The 14,430-nt window shown below is 44.0% G+C and overlaps 1 protein-coding gene across 2 annotated transcripts in view; it reads right to left on the minus strand.

The window, feature by feature from the left end:
* Positions 1–5,550, minus strand: part of mtnr1bb (melatonin receptor 1Bb) — a 41,221-nt gene extending 35,671 nt beyond the window's left edge. For both annotated transcript variants that reach the window (XM_069667129.1, XM_069667137.1), the window contains exon 1: positions 5,343–5,550. In XM_069667129.1, the coding sequence (XP_069523230.1) occupies positions 5,343–5,550 (208 nt within the window). The remainder of the gene's footprint in view (positions 1–5,342) is intronic.
* Between the last annotated feature and the right edge of the window lie 8,880 nt (positions 5,551–14,430).

Genomic DNA, 14,430 nt, shown 5'->3' on the forward strand with positions numbered 1-14,430 from the left:
AGAGTTATAGAATAGAAAATAAGTAAATCAGGCCCTTTTGAATCATGGGAACCAAGCGTACAAAGAGCTTCATATCAAAAAGATGAATATACTGCTTGTGTCTCAAACCTGCCTTTATCTTTTGTGAGTTCTTTCCCAGCATGTGGTTTTCTGTGTTTCTGCTTGGCTTGCTGCATCATTCTTTAATTTAGCAATCGAAGACTCAGAAATCTGAGGATGATCTTAAATAAGGAAAGGAAATAAACATCAATCAGGAGGAGAAGTTTTAACAGCAGCATGTAGATAGTTTATGAGTCTCTTGCTAACTCTTGCTAAGTTTTACTCTGCAGGAATAAATATCATAAAAAGGCAACAGGATGCAACATAAATTAAGTGAATGAAGCCTCACTTTATAGATCACTTTGAAATATGTTTTCAGTGTGAAACGAATCATTAATTCCTACAACATTAAGCGAAGCCATTGCAGGAGGTTTGTTATGAAATTGCATTAAAAGCAAACAGGAAGACAGATTATCAGGAGCTGTTAATTAGATTGTCTTAAAAACTGTCCGATATGTTGGGAAGTGTTACAATGAGTTGATTTATGGCAGCTAGGCGTGTCTGTCGCTGACATTTATCAAACAAATCACATGTGATTGTGTAACAGAATTACAGAGGAGAGCTGTCCGTTTGAATCCTCTTAAAATCATTGTACGTCACAACCGTTAATAGACCGTTGCTCACAACAGTGGCTAATGTACATCTCCCAACAATGATCAGAACAGACAGGGCAGCAGCAGGATGCTGTTGTTCAGTGGGGTTCTTCGCAACAGTGCCAACAGCCCGTCAGAAAGTCTCAAAGCAAGACACGAAGAAATCCTCCGTGCTTATTCACTCTGAGACACTGTGGATTAATGTGTCAGCGTGAGGCCTAAAATGTAAAGAAACGCAGAGTTGAGAAGTGTCCAATGAACGGAAGAGCTGAAGTTCTCCTTTTGCAACTCAGCACAAGTTCTCTCTCTGTCCTCTTTGGACTAGCACAAACGTTTGCAAACGTATCAGGATAATGTGTTGATTTCCAATCATTCAATGGGGTTTAACTCTAACAAAGCCGCTACACACTTCATTCAACATGAGACCCACTTGTTCTGAATCTCATTCAGCAGGAATCCAACTTTTCAGCTGTCACAAACCAATTATCGTCGGGATTGCCTGTGCACTTAAGAGCTGATACTCCCAAGTATAATTACACCAGATCAGACAAACACATGTGCATGAACATATGAACATTTCAGCACCATGGAGAGAGGCACAGTTAGGGAATAGAGGGCTTTGGGAAACCACCAGGCTTTTGGGAAACCACCAGGTACTTGTCCTTAGGAGTTTGAACCATCAAAGTTCAATGTTGGAGTCCAAACATAGCAAGAGAAGAGGCAGTATTCAGTATGCAGCAGAAGGGGCTCAGCCGGGCTTTAGCGATTATTCTTCAACACAGCAGTTCTTTGACAAAATACTTTAAATCAAAGCTTCACTAACAGGCTTTCTTGGATTTAAAAAAAGGGGCTTTCAGCTGGATTGATTGTAAAATGCAGTTTTAAGTTATCATCGCTGTAATGTACATCTATCACGCTGCCTCTAGCCTTTTCATTTATAGTTTTTTGGAATCCAAAAGTACACAAAAGCAGTAGTGTTGTGCAGCCTTAATGGTCAAAACAAGTTTAAAACACTACGGATACATGAGCAGAACACAGCTGGTAGATTACCAAACGGCATCTTGAGATAAGACTGATTTCCCTGTTGATCACCATACACATCTGGTCTCCTCAGCTGATCTATAACAGCTCCAAAAACATTTTGGTTAAGCGGCCACATAATGGACGTCTAATCTGTCACAATGCAAGATCACCAAAAGTTTACTTTGTGCCGCAGTAACAGCTGTAGGATGAAAAGTACAAAAGAGTTCTGAGTCACAGATACTCTACTATCACTGTTGGTTAATTGGAAAGATAGTCGGGACACTTATCTTCCCAAAGTACACACAAATTAGCCTCTAAGGCATTTTCAACAGAACCAAGTACACTTCTGTTCATTTGGCCCGCGCTAGATCCAAAACTTTTAATGGTAACGGCTGTGATTGTTGACTTTTCACAAGCTCAGACAGGAACGCAGATTGAGAGACGCCTTAGGTTGGAGTGTTTCAGCACCACGGAGAGAGGCACAGATGAGGTGACTGGTTTTCAGTGTTTCAGCACCACGGAGAGAGGCAGACAATGTGAATAAAAGGGCACTGTGTAAAGAGCTTCATTCTTAACGAAGGAATATTCTGAACGTGGTGGGGGTTTTTTTCCGAGGCAGAGAGCTTTGGAGCAGAGTAGCTGGAGAGGGAATGAGAGGAGGGGGGGATGATGTAAATAAAGTCTCTGTGAAGAGACTCTCTGTAATGTGTGATCCTGTATAACTCTCTTTGAAGGTTTTGCACCACCTAAGCTCCTTCAAAGAAAAATCTCCAGGGACAAAGACCTCTGCCCCACATTACTACACAAGGCAATTCTCATTCACATTCCCGCACATTCGCACAGCATTATGTCACAATAAGATATGCAGACCTACTGTACTGCATCCTCCTGGTTATTCTTTATGTGTTTTTTGCAGGTGCACGGTATGATAGACTTCTTGCGCATGACTCCAAGCGTTTTTCTTTTGAAAAAGGGACAAATGGCTCTAATGGCTCATGAATGCATGCATGTGTGTGAGCCACGAGCTTACCAGTACACAATATGGCATGATGAGAGAGAAAGCCTTTTAAATTAAACATCAGGGTCTTTGAAAAGAGAAAATAGAGGCAAAAAAAAGCGAGAGGGCAGAAGGGTAATGTGCAATCCCTCTGCAATCCTTATGCAGCGTGGTTACATGACCTATAGGCGTCAGAGTTTTTATCACTGTGAATAACAAGATATATTGATGCCAACTCAGTGTCAGAATCATAATGAGTCTGTACTATAATATTTACTACAGTGTGAGTGTGCATGCATCACGTCTGTGGGTAGGTGAGAATAAAGCACGGTTAGTCATCACTCACCAGCCTACAATCTGATGAAATAATGTTTTCCAGCACTCAGCGGTCAGTTTACTTTACTCCCCCCCCCCCCCCCCCCCCTCCCGCCACAGCAGTGCTTATGCAAAGCTATAACTCGTGGGTGACAGCTGACCTCTGACCCCTCTGCGACTCTTTATATACCGCTGTTACGTCAGGTGTTTTCCTGTCTAAACTGTTGAGTGGGTTGTTTCGCTGCGCGGTAGCCGTCCTCCGGGTTCATGACTGTGGGTTCAGCGTGGTTTCTGAACTGCTGAGTGGGCTGTTTGAGTTGAGAGAGAGAGATCAGCTTTAAGGTGCGATGTAAGTGCCAAAAACACAAATATATAACTGTTTATAGAGAGGTAGGCTTTAGGAAACCTAGAAATAGACAAAGGAAGGATAGCCTACAATGTTCACGAAACCCCTGAATAGAAATCAAGCGGGCAGCGTTTGTTAAATCTGTGAAATTATAAGACTCATCCAGGGGCGTCGCACGAAATCCCTGCCCCACATAAGGGCTCTTTGTACGTTCCTTTTAACACCCTTATCTTTTTTATAAGATGGTCACTTTGGGGCAAATTATGGATGTAATTGTCCGGTGTACCATGAGTCCTGAGATGCAAAACGTCCTCCCTCATGTGGTGTCGCATCCTTTCACATTTCCTCTAAAAAGCACAAGGGCTCCTTGAGTTAGCATGTCTTTCTATTATGATGATTACCAGTGTGTGATGTGTGAGGTTTATAAGGGAAAAACAACTTTGTTTGATGGGGGCAATGTGGCTTCACAAAGTTAATACAGTATTTTGTGTACTCCTAAAAGTCGCAGATAAAAAAGTGTTAAACAGCAGCCGCCTTAAGTCCGTCATTGTGCATAAAGCTGAACACAATCATGACTTCAGGATGTTTCTAGGTCACTCTACACACATAAATCCCTCTTGACACACTGCTTCTAATTTAAAGAATGCATTCCTAACTTCTTATATTTTAGTTCCTTGTCCTCACAGCTTCAACAAAATGTCTAACCTTGGTTCACGGCGATTCTAGTTCTGAAAACACATCCATGCTGGAGTGCAGAATGTGGGAGTCTTTCTCTTTCTAAGACAGGGTTGCATTTAAATGCCTCGGTGATGACTTGGTCCATCTGACTCAAATGAAAAATGTGCTCGAATGAAAGAAAAAAATGTGAACAAAAAACAAGGAGAGCTTCAAAGAGGCCTTCAACGGAAGGAAAGTAGTTGTTTTAGCTAATCCTCTGGGGGTTTGCCTATGGACTAATTAGGCAAGAAGACTCCTGTTTGCATCTTATTTACTTAAAAATAAAGTTGCTAAATATGCAAAAAGAAATGCATATTTCCTGCCCTAATTGTTGCCTGATGAAGCACAGAACAGTGGGTCAGCACGGTGTGGCAGTTTTAGCTATCCTGACAAGTTTTATCTCTTCTTTAGCAAAGTGGATTTTAATAAAACAGCAAATAAATGTCATCAGAAAAGCTTTGCGAGTACATTTTTAACCTGCAGCGACGGCTCAGTGAAAGAGTGCTTCCATGCTTTAATGATTTGGTATTATGCTTCACTGTGCATGAAGCCTCGTTGATGATTTCACAGTCACATCAGTAGGTTCATCAACAGCGGCGCAGTCCGCCTTTCAAAAGGACTCACCTGCTCTTATTAACCAGCTCTTGTGTAGCAAATGTGAGTCACCCTACCTTTTAACTTCAACAATACAGAGAACAAGAGAGAGCTACCAAGGCTGTTACTGTAGCTCCAACAGTGCAACGGATCAACCGAGCTGTCGCTGTGGGGGGATATAAAGTTGGGAAGATATAAGACAAGCAGTGATTCTTCAGCGCACTATCCCTGAACTGTTCAGGTCCAGGTTAACTCACAGTAGCAGCTGGTACTGTGTCCATCAGCGGCCATGTTTCCTGCTCAGATGCCCCTCGGGAAGATATAAAGCTGGTGGTGCTCTGGATAATGTTGTCAACCAGAGGATACAGCCTGTTTACTCAAAAGGGGGTGTTTAGTATGGTGTGTGTGGGCTTCAATATCTTCTTTTAATGGTAAAGCTGAAGGCTCTATGACATTGAGATATTTTGGGGATTATTGGTGACAGTGTTTTTGGGGGCAAAGTGCACTCACAGGTCTGTGGGTCAAATCATTAGATGCAGCCAAGAGGAAGAAGTGCAGAGAAGGTAGCAGGTTTACTCGACCCAGAATTCTTGCTTATAGTCCACCAGGTTTACCAACCTTTGCATAAAAATTCAGTTTAATGCTTGAAAGCTCTTACCCGAGTTCCTCAGCTTGCGGTTCCTGAACACCGAGATGATCACCAGCAGGTTCCCCAGCACGTCCACCACCGTGGTGAAGATCAGCACGCTGGCCAGGATTCCTATGACCCAGGCGGGGCGGGCGCTCCCCTCCGTGGCCAGCGTGCGCTCGAGCTGCCCCAGCCGTGGCTCTGTCCGGTTCTTTATGAGTGTGAATGTGTCCGGCATCACTGGTCACACAGCCCCAACGGTGCTATCAAGTCCCGGCTGTGCTTTTAAGTCCCGCAGGTACCGCCGGCACCGGTGTGTCCTGAACGAAACATGGAGCGCACCTGGAGTTCCACGAGAGCGCACGTCAAGTCCGTCTTCTTAAAGGCGATATGAGTTACTGGCTGTAATGTGGTGATCGCACGTGACCTATATAAAGTTACATGGACTCTTCTTTGTTTATCTTCGCACAAAAGTCATCCATCCATGTGCCTGGAAAAGCTGATCGGTCACGCCGCGCACACCTTTGATTGGCAGAGATTTTGTGAGAAAATTATTGGTCGTTTGAAAAATATTTCATGAATGAAGATCCCGACCACTCATATTTGAAGCCTCCATCCTTTTCCAGTGCCCCTTGCTTGCTGGCTGGCATCTCTAAATCCCATCCGTCTGCACGCGCCCACGTTGAAAAGAGAAGGTTGTTCCTCCTCTAAAATGTCAAAGCATCGCACCGCCTCGGGAGTCCTTCTGATTACATTTCTTTCTCTGAGCAAACGGATGCAAGAAATCGTCTTCCCTAACCATTCCTGATCCCCTTTCCCATGAGTTGAACTACGACGCAGCCGGCGCAGCGCGTTGCGAGTCGGCACTGGTAAATATCAGAGAGATGCCCTCAGTCAGGCACACAGCAGGGCGCGGAGAAATCCACACATTCACAAACATTTCTTTTATACCTCCGACTTAGCTTGGTGTGTCTCTCCCCTTTCTCTCATCTCTAACTGTCTTTGCAATTTTTTCTCTCTCCATCTCCTGGTACCACGCCGAGTTGTGCGTGCAAATAGAGATTTGCCTCATTTTCCCGTGGCCATTCACAGCTTGACTTCCCAGAATCTGTCTTTGATCTCGGCCACAATGCTCGGAGTTGCTCTAAGTGCGCACACAGCGGCGGGTCGGCCCGGGAAGTCCAATCAGCGTTCTGTGACTGATGTGCAGCATTTGTCACAGATGAGCGAGGGAACATCTGCTGTAGGTCTTTGTCTGGTGCCTTTTCTTTATCAAAACCGGTGTTAACATACATTAACCTTTGAGAAAAACCCACTCAAGATGAAAGTAATCATTAAAAAGCAGCTGGAGTTACATCATGGGAGGCTATTGATTGAACCAATATCTTCCCTTGCCTCCACCAGGGTGCCATTTTTGGACTCTGCACTATGATTCACTTGTGCACAGAGCAGTCAGGGAAAGTGGAGGTGGCAGCCTAATCCCATTCATCCCTAACATGGGCTAACTGGTGGCAGCGGTGCAGTCGAACTCTCCATCAGATGCAGTGGATTTATAAGTCATCGATACCGTCAGTGTCTGTGGTGACACATTGAGGCCAGTGTTTAACTCTTCACTGTGTGCGTCTGTGGCTGCAGCGGATGCCCTCCGGCAAGGCGGCAGGGACAGATTAGAGCGGCCCGGTGTCAGCCTCGATGCCGGGTGATGGCTTCCACAGGCATGATGTGATGTCCAGGAGACAGACAGTTCTGGCTCTGAGGGCAGCCAGACACTCACACACACACACACACATAAACACACTGTGAATACAAAAGCTTCCCGGGACAGCGTCTGAGTGAATGCAAAACAATATCACACATCTAAAAGAAGCAATTGCATTGACAGGACACAACATAAATCTGCTAATTTAAAACTGCAAAAGCCTGATGACTACAGCAGACATGCCCCTCAGAGGACATTCAGTAATCTTAAGCACTCACTTATGGAAGAAAAGCAGAGCTACAAAGGACGGATGACGCTCTGACAAGCTGGTCACAATAACTGGAAATCAACACCATCCTCCATATGTGTTCTTTCTGCAGGACAACATGCTTTTATTATTATTGATTCATCTTTGTTGGCCTGCTCTTTCATTGTTCAGTGCAGATTTTTTGTTCAAATCACCAGATGGCACCACCAAAACAAAAGTCTGGAATGAAGGGTGTGAAGAAAACAATGGAAAACTGGCCTGGCAGCGCCATCCGAAATTTGCTTCCTCGTTGTCAAAGTCTTTAGAAGCAATGTAGTAAGTGTAACTGTATTTGTATTTCAGTCACGGATACAAACAAAGACATCCATTCTTTTTGGAACACACTTATTGAGATGACAAACAGGTTTGGAGGAGAAGGATGGGGTTGTTTGTGTAGCAGTCGGTACGTTTGCAGCATAGAAGACTCAGTAGCACTGATTGTTAAAATATGACCCTTCACCCTTTTACACGTGGATCTGTCATTGCTAAAAATGCCTTACTGTGTGTATTAGATTGCATGAAAGACATTGTGCTATTTGCTATTGTTGTACACATGGAGTGCATGTTGAAGACACTTTGTGGTGGGAAACGGTGTGTTGGCCCCGAGTCAGACTGAAATGTCCAAAGACAATCGAAAGGCCTGTCTTGAAACCTCGACACAGAAGGTTCCTGGTTCCCAGAGGATGAACCCTCTGACCTTGGCGATCCCCCTTGTCTTCCCTCTCGCGCCAACAAAGGATTGAAGTTTTTGTTTTTCAAAGAAACGTCTTTAAAAGCGGAAGACGGATTGCCAAGAATTGATTGGCAGTGCTGAAAGAATGAATCCTAATGACTGACACAAGCATTTAGCTCAAAGCGCTGCCGTGCCAAGCACATCCCAACAGAGCTGCCAGGATGTTCTGTGGACTTTGAGACATTGTAATTGAAATTTGCATTGAGGTAAAGGCAATTTTGCAACCGCTGCACATGCTTTGTCTTTTCAGCCAACTCTGTAATATATGAGAGAGATCCCCTACAATACACTGTTTGACCACTTTTAAAATAGAGCTGCAGAACATCTCCACCATAAATTTGCTGCCGACTTCCGGATCTTTCTACCTTCAGATTTCATCAGTGGCTCTGATATTCCTTTTATTCCTCCTGACATTAATACTTAACTATAGATAACTTTGGCAGATGGCTCATCTGAAAATGAGAAACCTGTGAAGCGCGTTATGAATGAAATCAATCAGCATTTCTGACTGCAGAAAAGATATTCTGGGTGATTAGAATGTGCTTTCATAATTTGGGACACAGTTCTTTTTAATAAAACAGAATTCACATTGTTGGTTTGTCTGTAAGCGCATAACATTTACTGCAAAAGCTGCGTGCAATTTAGTCTAAAACAGCCTCTTAACTAAGTAATGTTTAAAGAGATTTTGGTGCAATGCATTCAGAATATCTGCCAATAAATGTTACGTTTTATAGCACAATTGATAGAAGTAGCAGCTATTGATCCCTGCAGTATGTCTGCAATGTCAAGAGTGATGTCCATTTAAAGTGTTAGCATCCTCAGGTGAAACAGCCCCAATTGTTTTGGGAGGTCTGTGCTCTCCTTTGCCTCGTAGCTTTGTTTGCCACACAGTCTTGTGTGCAGCGATTGTTCCAACACTCCAGTCATCAGATGGACTATAAAGGTTATCACCACAGGCGTTTCACACTCGCACGCTTCAACAAACACCTTATAAAAATCTTAAAGTTGTAGCAACTTCAGCAAATCTTGATGCTTATTCTGCTGGCGTGCATAAACCCCCTGCCCCGATGATCAAAGCACATTATAGAGCACACCTCTTTTCTTACCAGAATCAGATCTCAGCAATCTCCGGGGTGACAGCATACCGAGTCCTCCGTGCTAAAGCAGATAACAAGCTGAGCTCACGAGGCCCCGTGATGCAACCAAATTTCTCAGCTGTATTTTTGATGCATCATTGTCTCACCTCTGTTTTAGGCTGACGTTCTTTACAGGATGTGAACAAACTGGGAAGCACTGTAATAAAGCCAACAGTGTAACATGGCTGAACCTGCCAAATCAGCACCAGAGCTCGAGCCAATGACATTTACTTTTTTTTGTGTAGTTTGAAAAGGTGGCTATGATGAAAAATCTTTCCATCCTAAGGGATTTCCTTATTTTGGGACAACTGGCCGCAGTGACCAACATTTCCTCTGATGCCAAATGAACCGTTGTTTAAAAGACGTACTGCTGTGTTCCAGGTTTGCTCTTTAAATGATCATTAACTGAAAAGATGGTGAAAATCCGGAGGGCCAGACTACAAGCCAATACAACATTAGACTGCTAACATTAGCATTCAACCTCTTCTTTGCTAACACGACAGTTAGAAAGCGTTACAAGGTGTGAGAGGTGAAGCGTTACTTCCTTACTCACATTACCGTTAGCGAGGGATTTAGGCATTTCCTTTTTTAGCTAGCTTTTCGTCAAGCTAAATTGTTAAACTAGCCTACCTAGTCAGCAAGCTAGTGCGCAAACCCTGCAGTAGCCTACGGTAACGTTAGCTAGGAATTTCCTCTTGTTTCATGTATCACTAACTTTTATGTAAGCTAGGAAGTTGTTGAATGCCAACGTTAGCTTTTGCTGTTTTTGGCCATGCCCACTAAAGCCGTGTTTCGCACTGCCAGCGCCCACGACGCTTCTCACCGGTGCTTACTGTTGCTAGGTTACGAAAGTTGTTTGGCTGCCCTCCACTTTTAACTGTTTTAATTGCTCTGTATGCTTAATATTTGCTTTCATTCACGGAAAGTTTAAGAAGAAAATTGTGTCCTTGCATTAACAGCAGCTCTACACCTGGAAATTGAACCCCCGAAAAAACAAGAGGATTAGCTTCTCTTCCGCCATTGTTGTTGACCAAGTTGATATCTGAAGGCTGTCCCTTCTTGATTTAGATTGGTCGGTAAGGGAGAAGCGACATTGAGGAGAGCGCTGGTGTTCCAGAAGTTGAACTACTTTCAGCAGAGAGCGCTGTGAGCACAGCGACAAAAAACAGCTGACGCCGAGGGCGTTTGTGAGCTGAGGACGCCGAGCGCGGAAAACGCTTCCAGCGCAAAAAAAAAAACACCGTTAGTGGACACAGACCTTTTAGAAAGGACAGCTGAAGAAAGAGAGGAAGTGTGAGGGAAAAGAGAGTGGGAAAAGACACCAATAGCCAAGGGTGGGAGTTGAGCCTGCGGTCACTGTATCTGCGGCGCCTGCTCTACCGACTGAGCTAAACGAGCACCCCCGAATGTAATGTGTTTTTTTTTAGAATGGCCCGATGTCCTTCCTGATTTCACTAGCCACTGTCTAGTTTCTGAAGCATCAGAAGCACAGCATGTTTTGTACAACTTGCAGCCTGGAGCACAGCATCTGACATTATCACAGCATCAGAAGAAAATTGCCGACATGTGAAAATGGAGAATTGTTGTTTTTTTAATGTTATATAATACAGTTCAATACCAGTTGAGTTGAGGCACAATCCAATGACATGTATGTACTTTCATTACAGCAGGAAAAAAAATCCAATAAAGGACACGGGGCATGCGGTCGAGCAGTCGGCCTCCCTGTCACACATGTAGCCGTGTTACAGCATATGCTCGAGGACGGCCACAGTAATAATCTGTAACTACAGCAGGGGGAGGGGGGAGTGATGCGGGAGCGCGGGAGTAGAGCCCCATCTACTCCGTCACACATAGCTGTGGGCTGCTCTCTGATGTGAATTCATATTGTCATACATGGACGTGACCCCTTCCAGTTCAATCCCACCCCCGTCCCTGTCGCCTTGTTTTAGCAGTGCAGGCATATTGTGTCTGATTATACTTAGAAGATTAAAGTATTCTTGAATAATACATGCGATGGGATTGCTTGAGACACCAGCTGCATCTGTAACCATTATGGTCATACGAGGGCTGTACGTGCATGCATGCGCCTGCGTGCTTGTGTACGTGCATGTGTGTGTGTCATCGGAGGCAGATGTTAGGCGCATAGATTAGGTCATGCTGGGTGTGTAATCCTGGTGTTACTGAGAACAGCGTGGATTTACAATCACCCACACAGCTACCCCTCAATAAGCAGCGGCAACTGGGGAATGGTAATCTCTCTTACTTTTCCCACTTCTCCACTCATCTCTTTGCCTTTCTTACATGATCTACCTCTCATTCCCCCTCTTCCTTTATGTAACATCCTTTAATCCTTCTGTCCGTCCTCTCCAATCCTCTGTTGTGTCCGGGCAGAAATGCAGGAAAATCATTGAGAAAAAAAAAAAAAAGTGGAGACGAGGAAGGAGAGAAAAAAAATGGAGGATGTGGGGGTAGAAGGAGGTTTTAAGTGGCTTAGCTGACTCTGTAGTGTCAATGCCAGATGGTCCAATGAAAGCCAGCAGAGCAAAAAGGACTGGCAGGTCCTCATTAGTTTCCTCTGATGCATGATGAATAAACACAACAGTCACTTTGTTTATTGCTCTCTCCCTCTGTCTCTCTTCCCTCACACGCCCTCGTGTTTGCCTTTGATTTGACCCTGTGCCTGTCACTGGGACAGCCAAAAACAAGCAGGATGGTTGTCAAAAGAGTGTGCCAAAGAGAGTACGTACATAAGTTATTGAGGCATGTTGCGTAATCCCTGTCAGAATAATTTAATAAGCTGAGAATCTGGATGAATAAATTGCTTGTAAAAAAATTTCCTCCCCTCTGGCGAGACAGCGGGACTATTTCTACCTGTGTTGTTAATATTTTTGTTGTTGATTTTGCGTGTGCAGCACGTACAGCTGAAGGCAGAGGTAATGTTATGTAAGAGTTTGCCCGAAAGGATGCATGACTCTGTTTTTTTTCCCCCCTCCCTCCAAAGTCCCAAAAATGAAGGCAGGCTCATCACACATACACCGACACACACAGAGAGGAAAAATCTGAATGGTTGATTCAGAGGAAGCTGGCATGCAAACGGCACCTCTGGCTGCTATCACTTGAGACATCTTTAGCATATTATGCTAATTGATACAATCTAATTTCCTGTGTTGCCTTGCTGTAACAGGCAGGGGTAATAGAGAAAACATGAATTCAGGTGTTGCGATCACAACGCAGAGCAAAACACGGCGATTGTTTTTAGGCTGTAAAGATGCTAATAGGAGTTTTTTGAATCTCTCCCGCAGTGACAAATATCATCAAGTTTTATGATAATTTTACACGGTAATGCATGAATCTTTCCTGGGCTGAGGAAAATAGAAATCCATCTCCCTCGAGTTCTGCCTTGTACCTGTTTGTGTCTTTTGTGGTTCACGGTTCCTGCAGGGAGAGAGAGAGAGAGAGAAAACGGGAACAACCGAGCCAACATTTGACTATGAGCTATTTCCATCTATTGCACTGACACAAACTGGCAGTCACTAAAAGATATATGAAGTGTTTCACTCAAAATAAGATCCAGCGTTCAAAAAAAAATGTTACACTCCCTCTGACAAAATGATTCCCATCTTGGAAATACAGATATTGATGCAGCTGTTGGCTGTCTAAAAATGTAGACTTAGTAATCAGTCATCTTTAAGGCTTCAACGGCAGACTCTTGAAATATTCATAAGGAATGTAAGATACTCAGGCACGCACACGATCATTGCATCCTGACCTGTCTGTGCATGCAAACACAATACAATAGACTGTATTTTTAGGAGAGAGTGACTCTTCCCCCCTCGTTCACATGATGCTCTGCATCAGCGTTTTGGGTGCATGCATGTCGAGGCAAACATTATGCATCTGCACACCAGCAAACACATGTACACACATAAACACATATATACACGTCTTAAACCCTAAATTGGCCAGAAAGTGTTGTACGCTACAGGGAAAATGAAACACAAACATGATCAGGGGAATGTCTGGTTGCCATGGGAATGTTTTCTGGCAGACAGTCAGCCCTGTGGTGTTTATACGAGGAGGCTTGGATTATAACAAGGACAAAGTTTGTGTGTCAACTCCACAGGGGGGGTTAGGATAATCAAAAAGCACAAAGGTTCCTGGATGCGTCGGCTTGTTAGTAACAGATAGAGCGAGTGTGTAGTCATGGAGTTCACCGCTGACCACTGGCCTCCTTCAACCTTTAGTCACCAGTGAAGAATTAATGACCGGTCACCTTTAAGGATGTAGATAGAGCCATTAAGAAATGTCACGTTACTCGCTGGTAGCAGACCTTGTAACATTGAGTAATTAAAGGGGCTCTAATTTGGATTATGTTCAGAGGAGCATGTTCTATTAATCAAACACACACCCAGCTGTGGGATGTGGGTCTCATTTGTCATGCGTGGCTGATGGCTGCCGTACGAGCTCTCATAACAGATTTCTGCACAGACAGCAAATGTATTATCCAATCTCAAAGAAACATGCTTTTTAAAGACATGCAGGGTCTGCAAAATTTGATCATAGCGCCCGGGTCAGTGTGGAAATAAACTGAGGGGGGACAAAAGAGAAGCGCACAATGAGCCGGATACAGCCGTTCAAGTCAGCAAAGACATCAGCTCCTGAGGAAAACAAAAGGGCATAATGAGGAGATTAGGCTGAGATCTGCTCAGCTGTTGACAGCGTATACAGCGGAAGCAATCTAAGCCAGGATCATGAATCGCTTTTGAAATAATCTCAAATGATTTCAAAATAAAAAATGTTTTGTTTGGGCAATCTTACAGTTTATGCGCTCGACAATCCAGCAGGCATTTTCACGCCTTCTTGTCTCCCGCGGACCTTGATCACTGTAAGCTCCACTAAACGAATCTGCCACATTCCAGTCAGGGAGGAAAGAGACGACATGTAAGAGGCATGACAAGACTGACATGATAGGATTTAATATGCTGTGAGAATTATGCATCTCATGTAGCGGGTGGTGGGATTCGGCTCACCTGCTACAACACACCAGGTGTCCTACATTTTCACCACTCAAACGGATGCTTTCTTCATGCCTGTGAAGTCTGAATCTGCCTGATTGGTAACATATTCATCAAGTCATTTTAACGTGCAGCCGCACGGCATGTCAGCCACCTGTAAAAACTGAGACTCTGACAGCTTTAAAGGTACTTTGCGAGATGATTTAACTGCATTGGATGGCAATAAAG

Source organism: Semicossyphus pulcher, unplaced genomic scaffold (assembly GCF_022749685.1).
Source record: "Semicossyphus pulcher isolate SPU_LCO1_2020_fin unplaced genomic scaffold, fSemPul1.0.p SCAF_10, whole genome shotgun sequence".
Classification (NCBI taxonomy): Eukaryota; Metazoa; Chordata; class Actinopteri; order Labriformes; family Labridae; genus Semicossyphus; species Semicossyphus pulcher.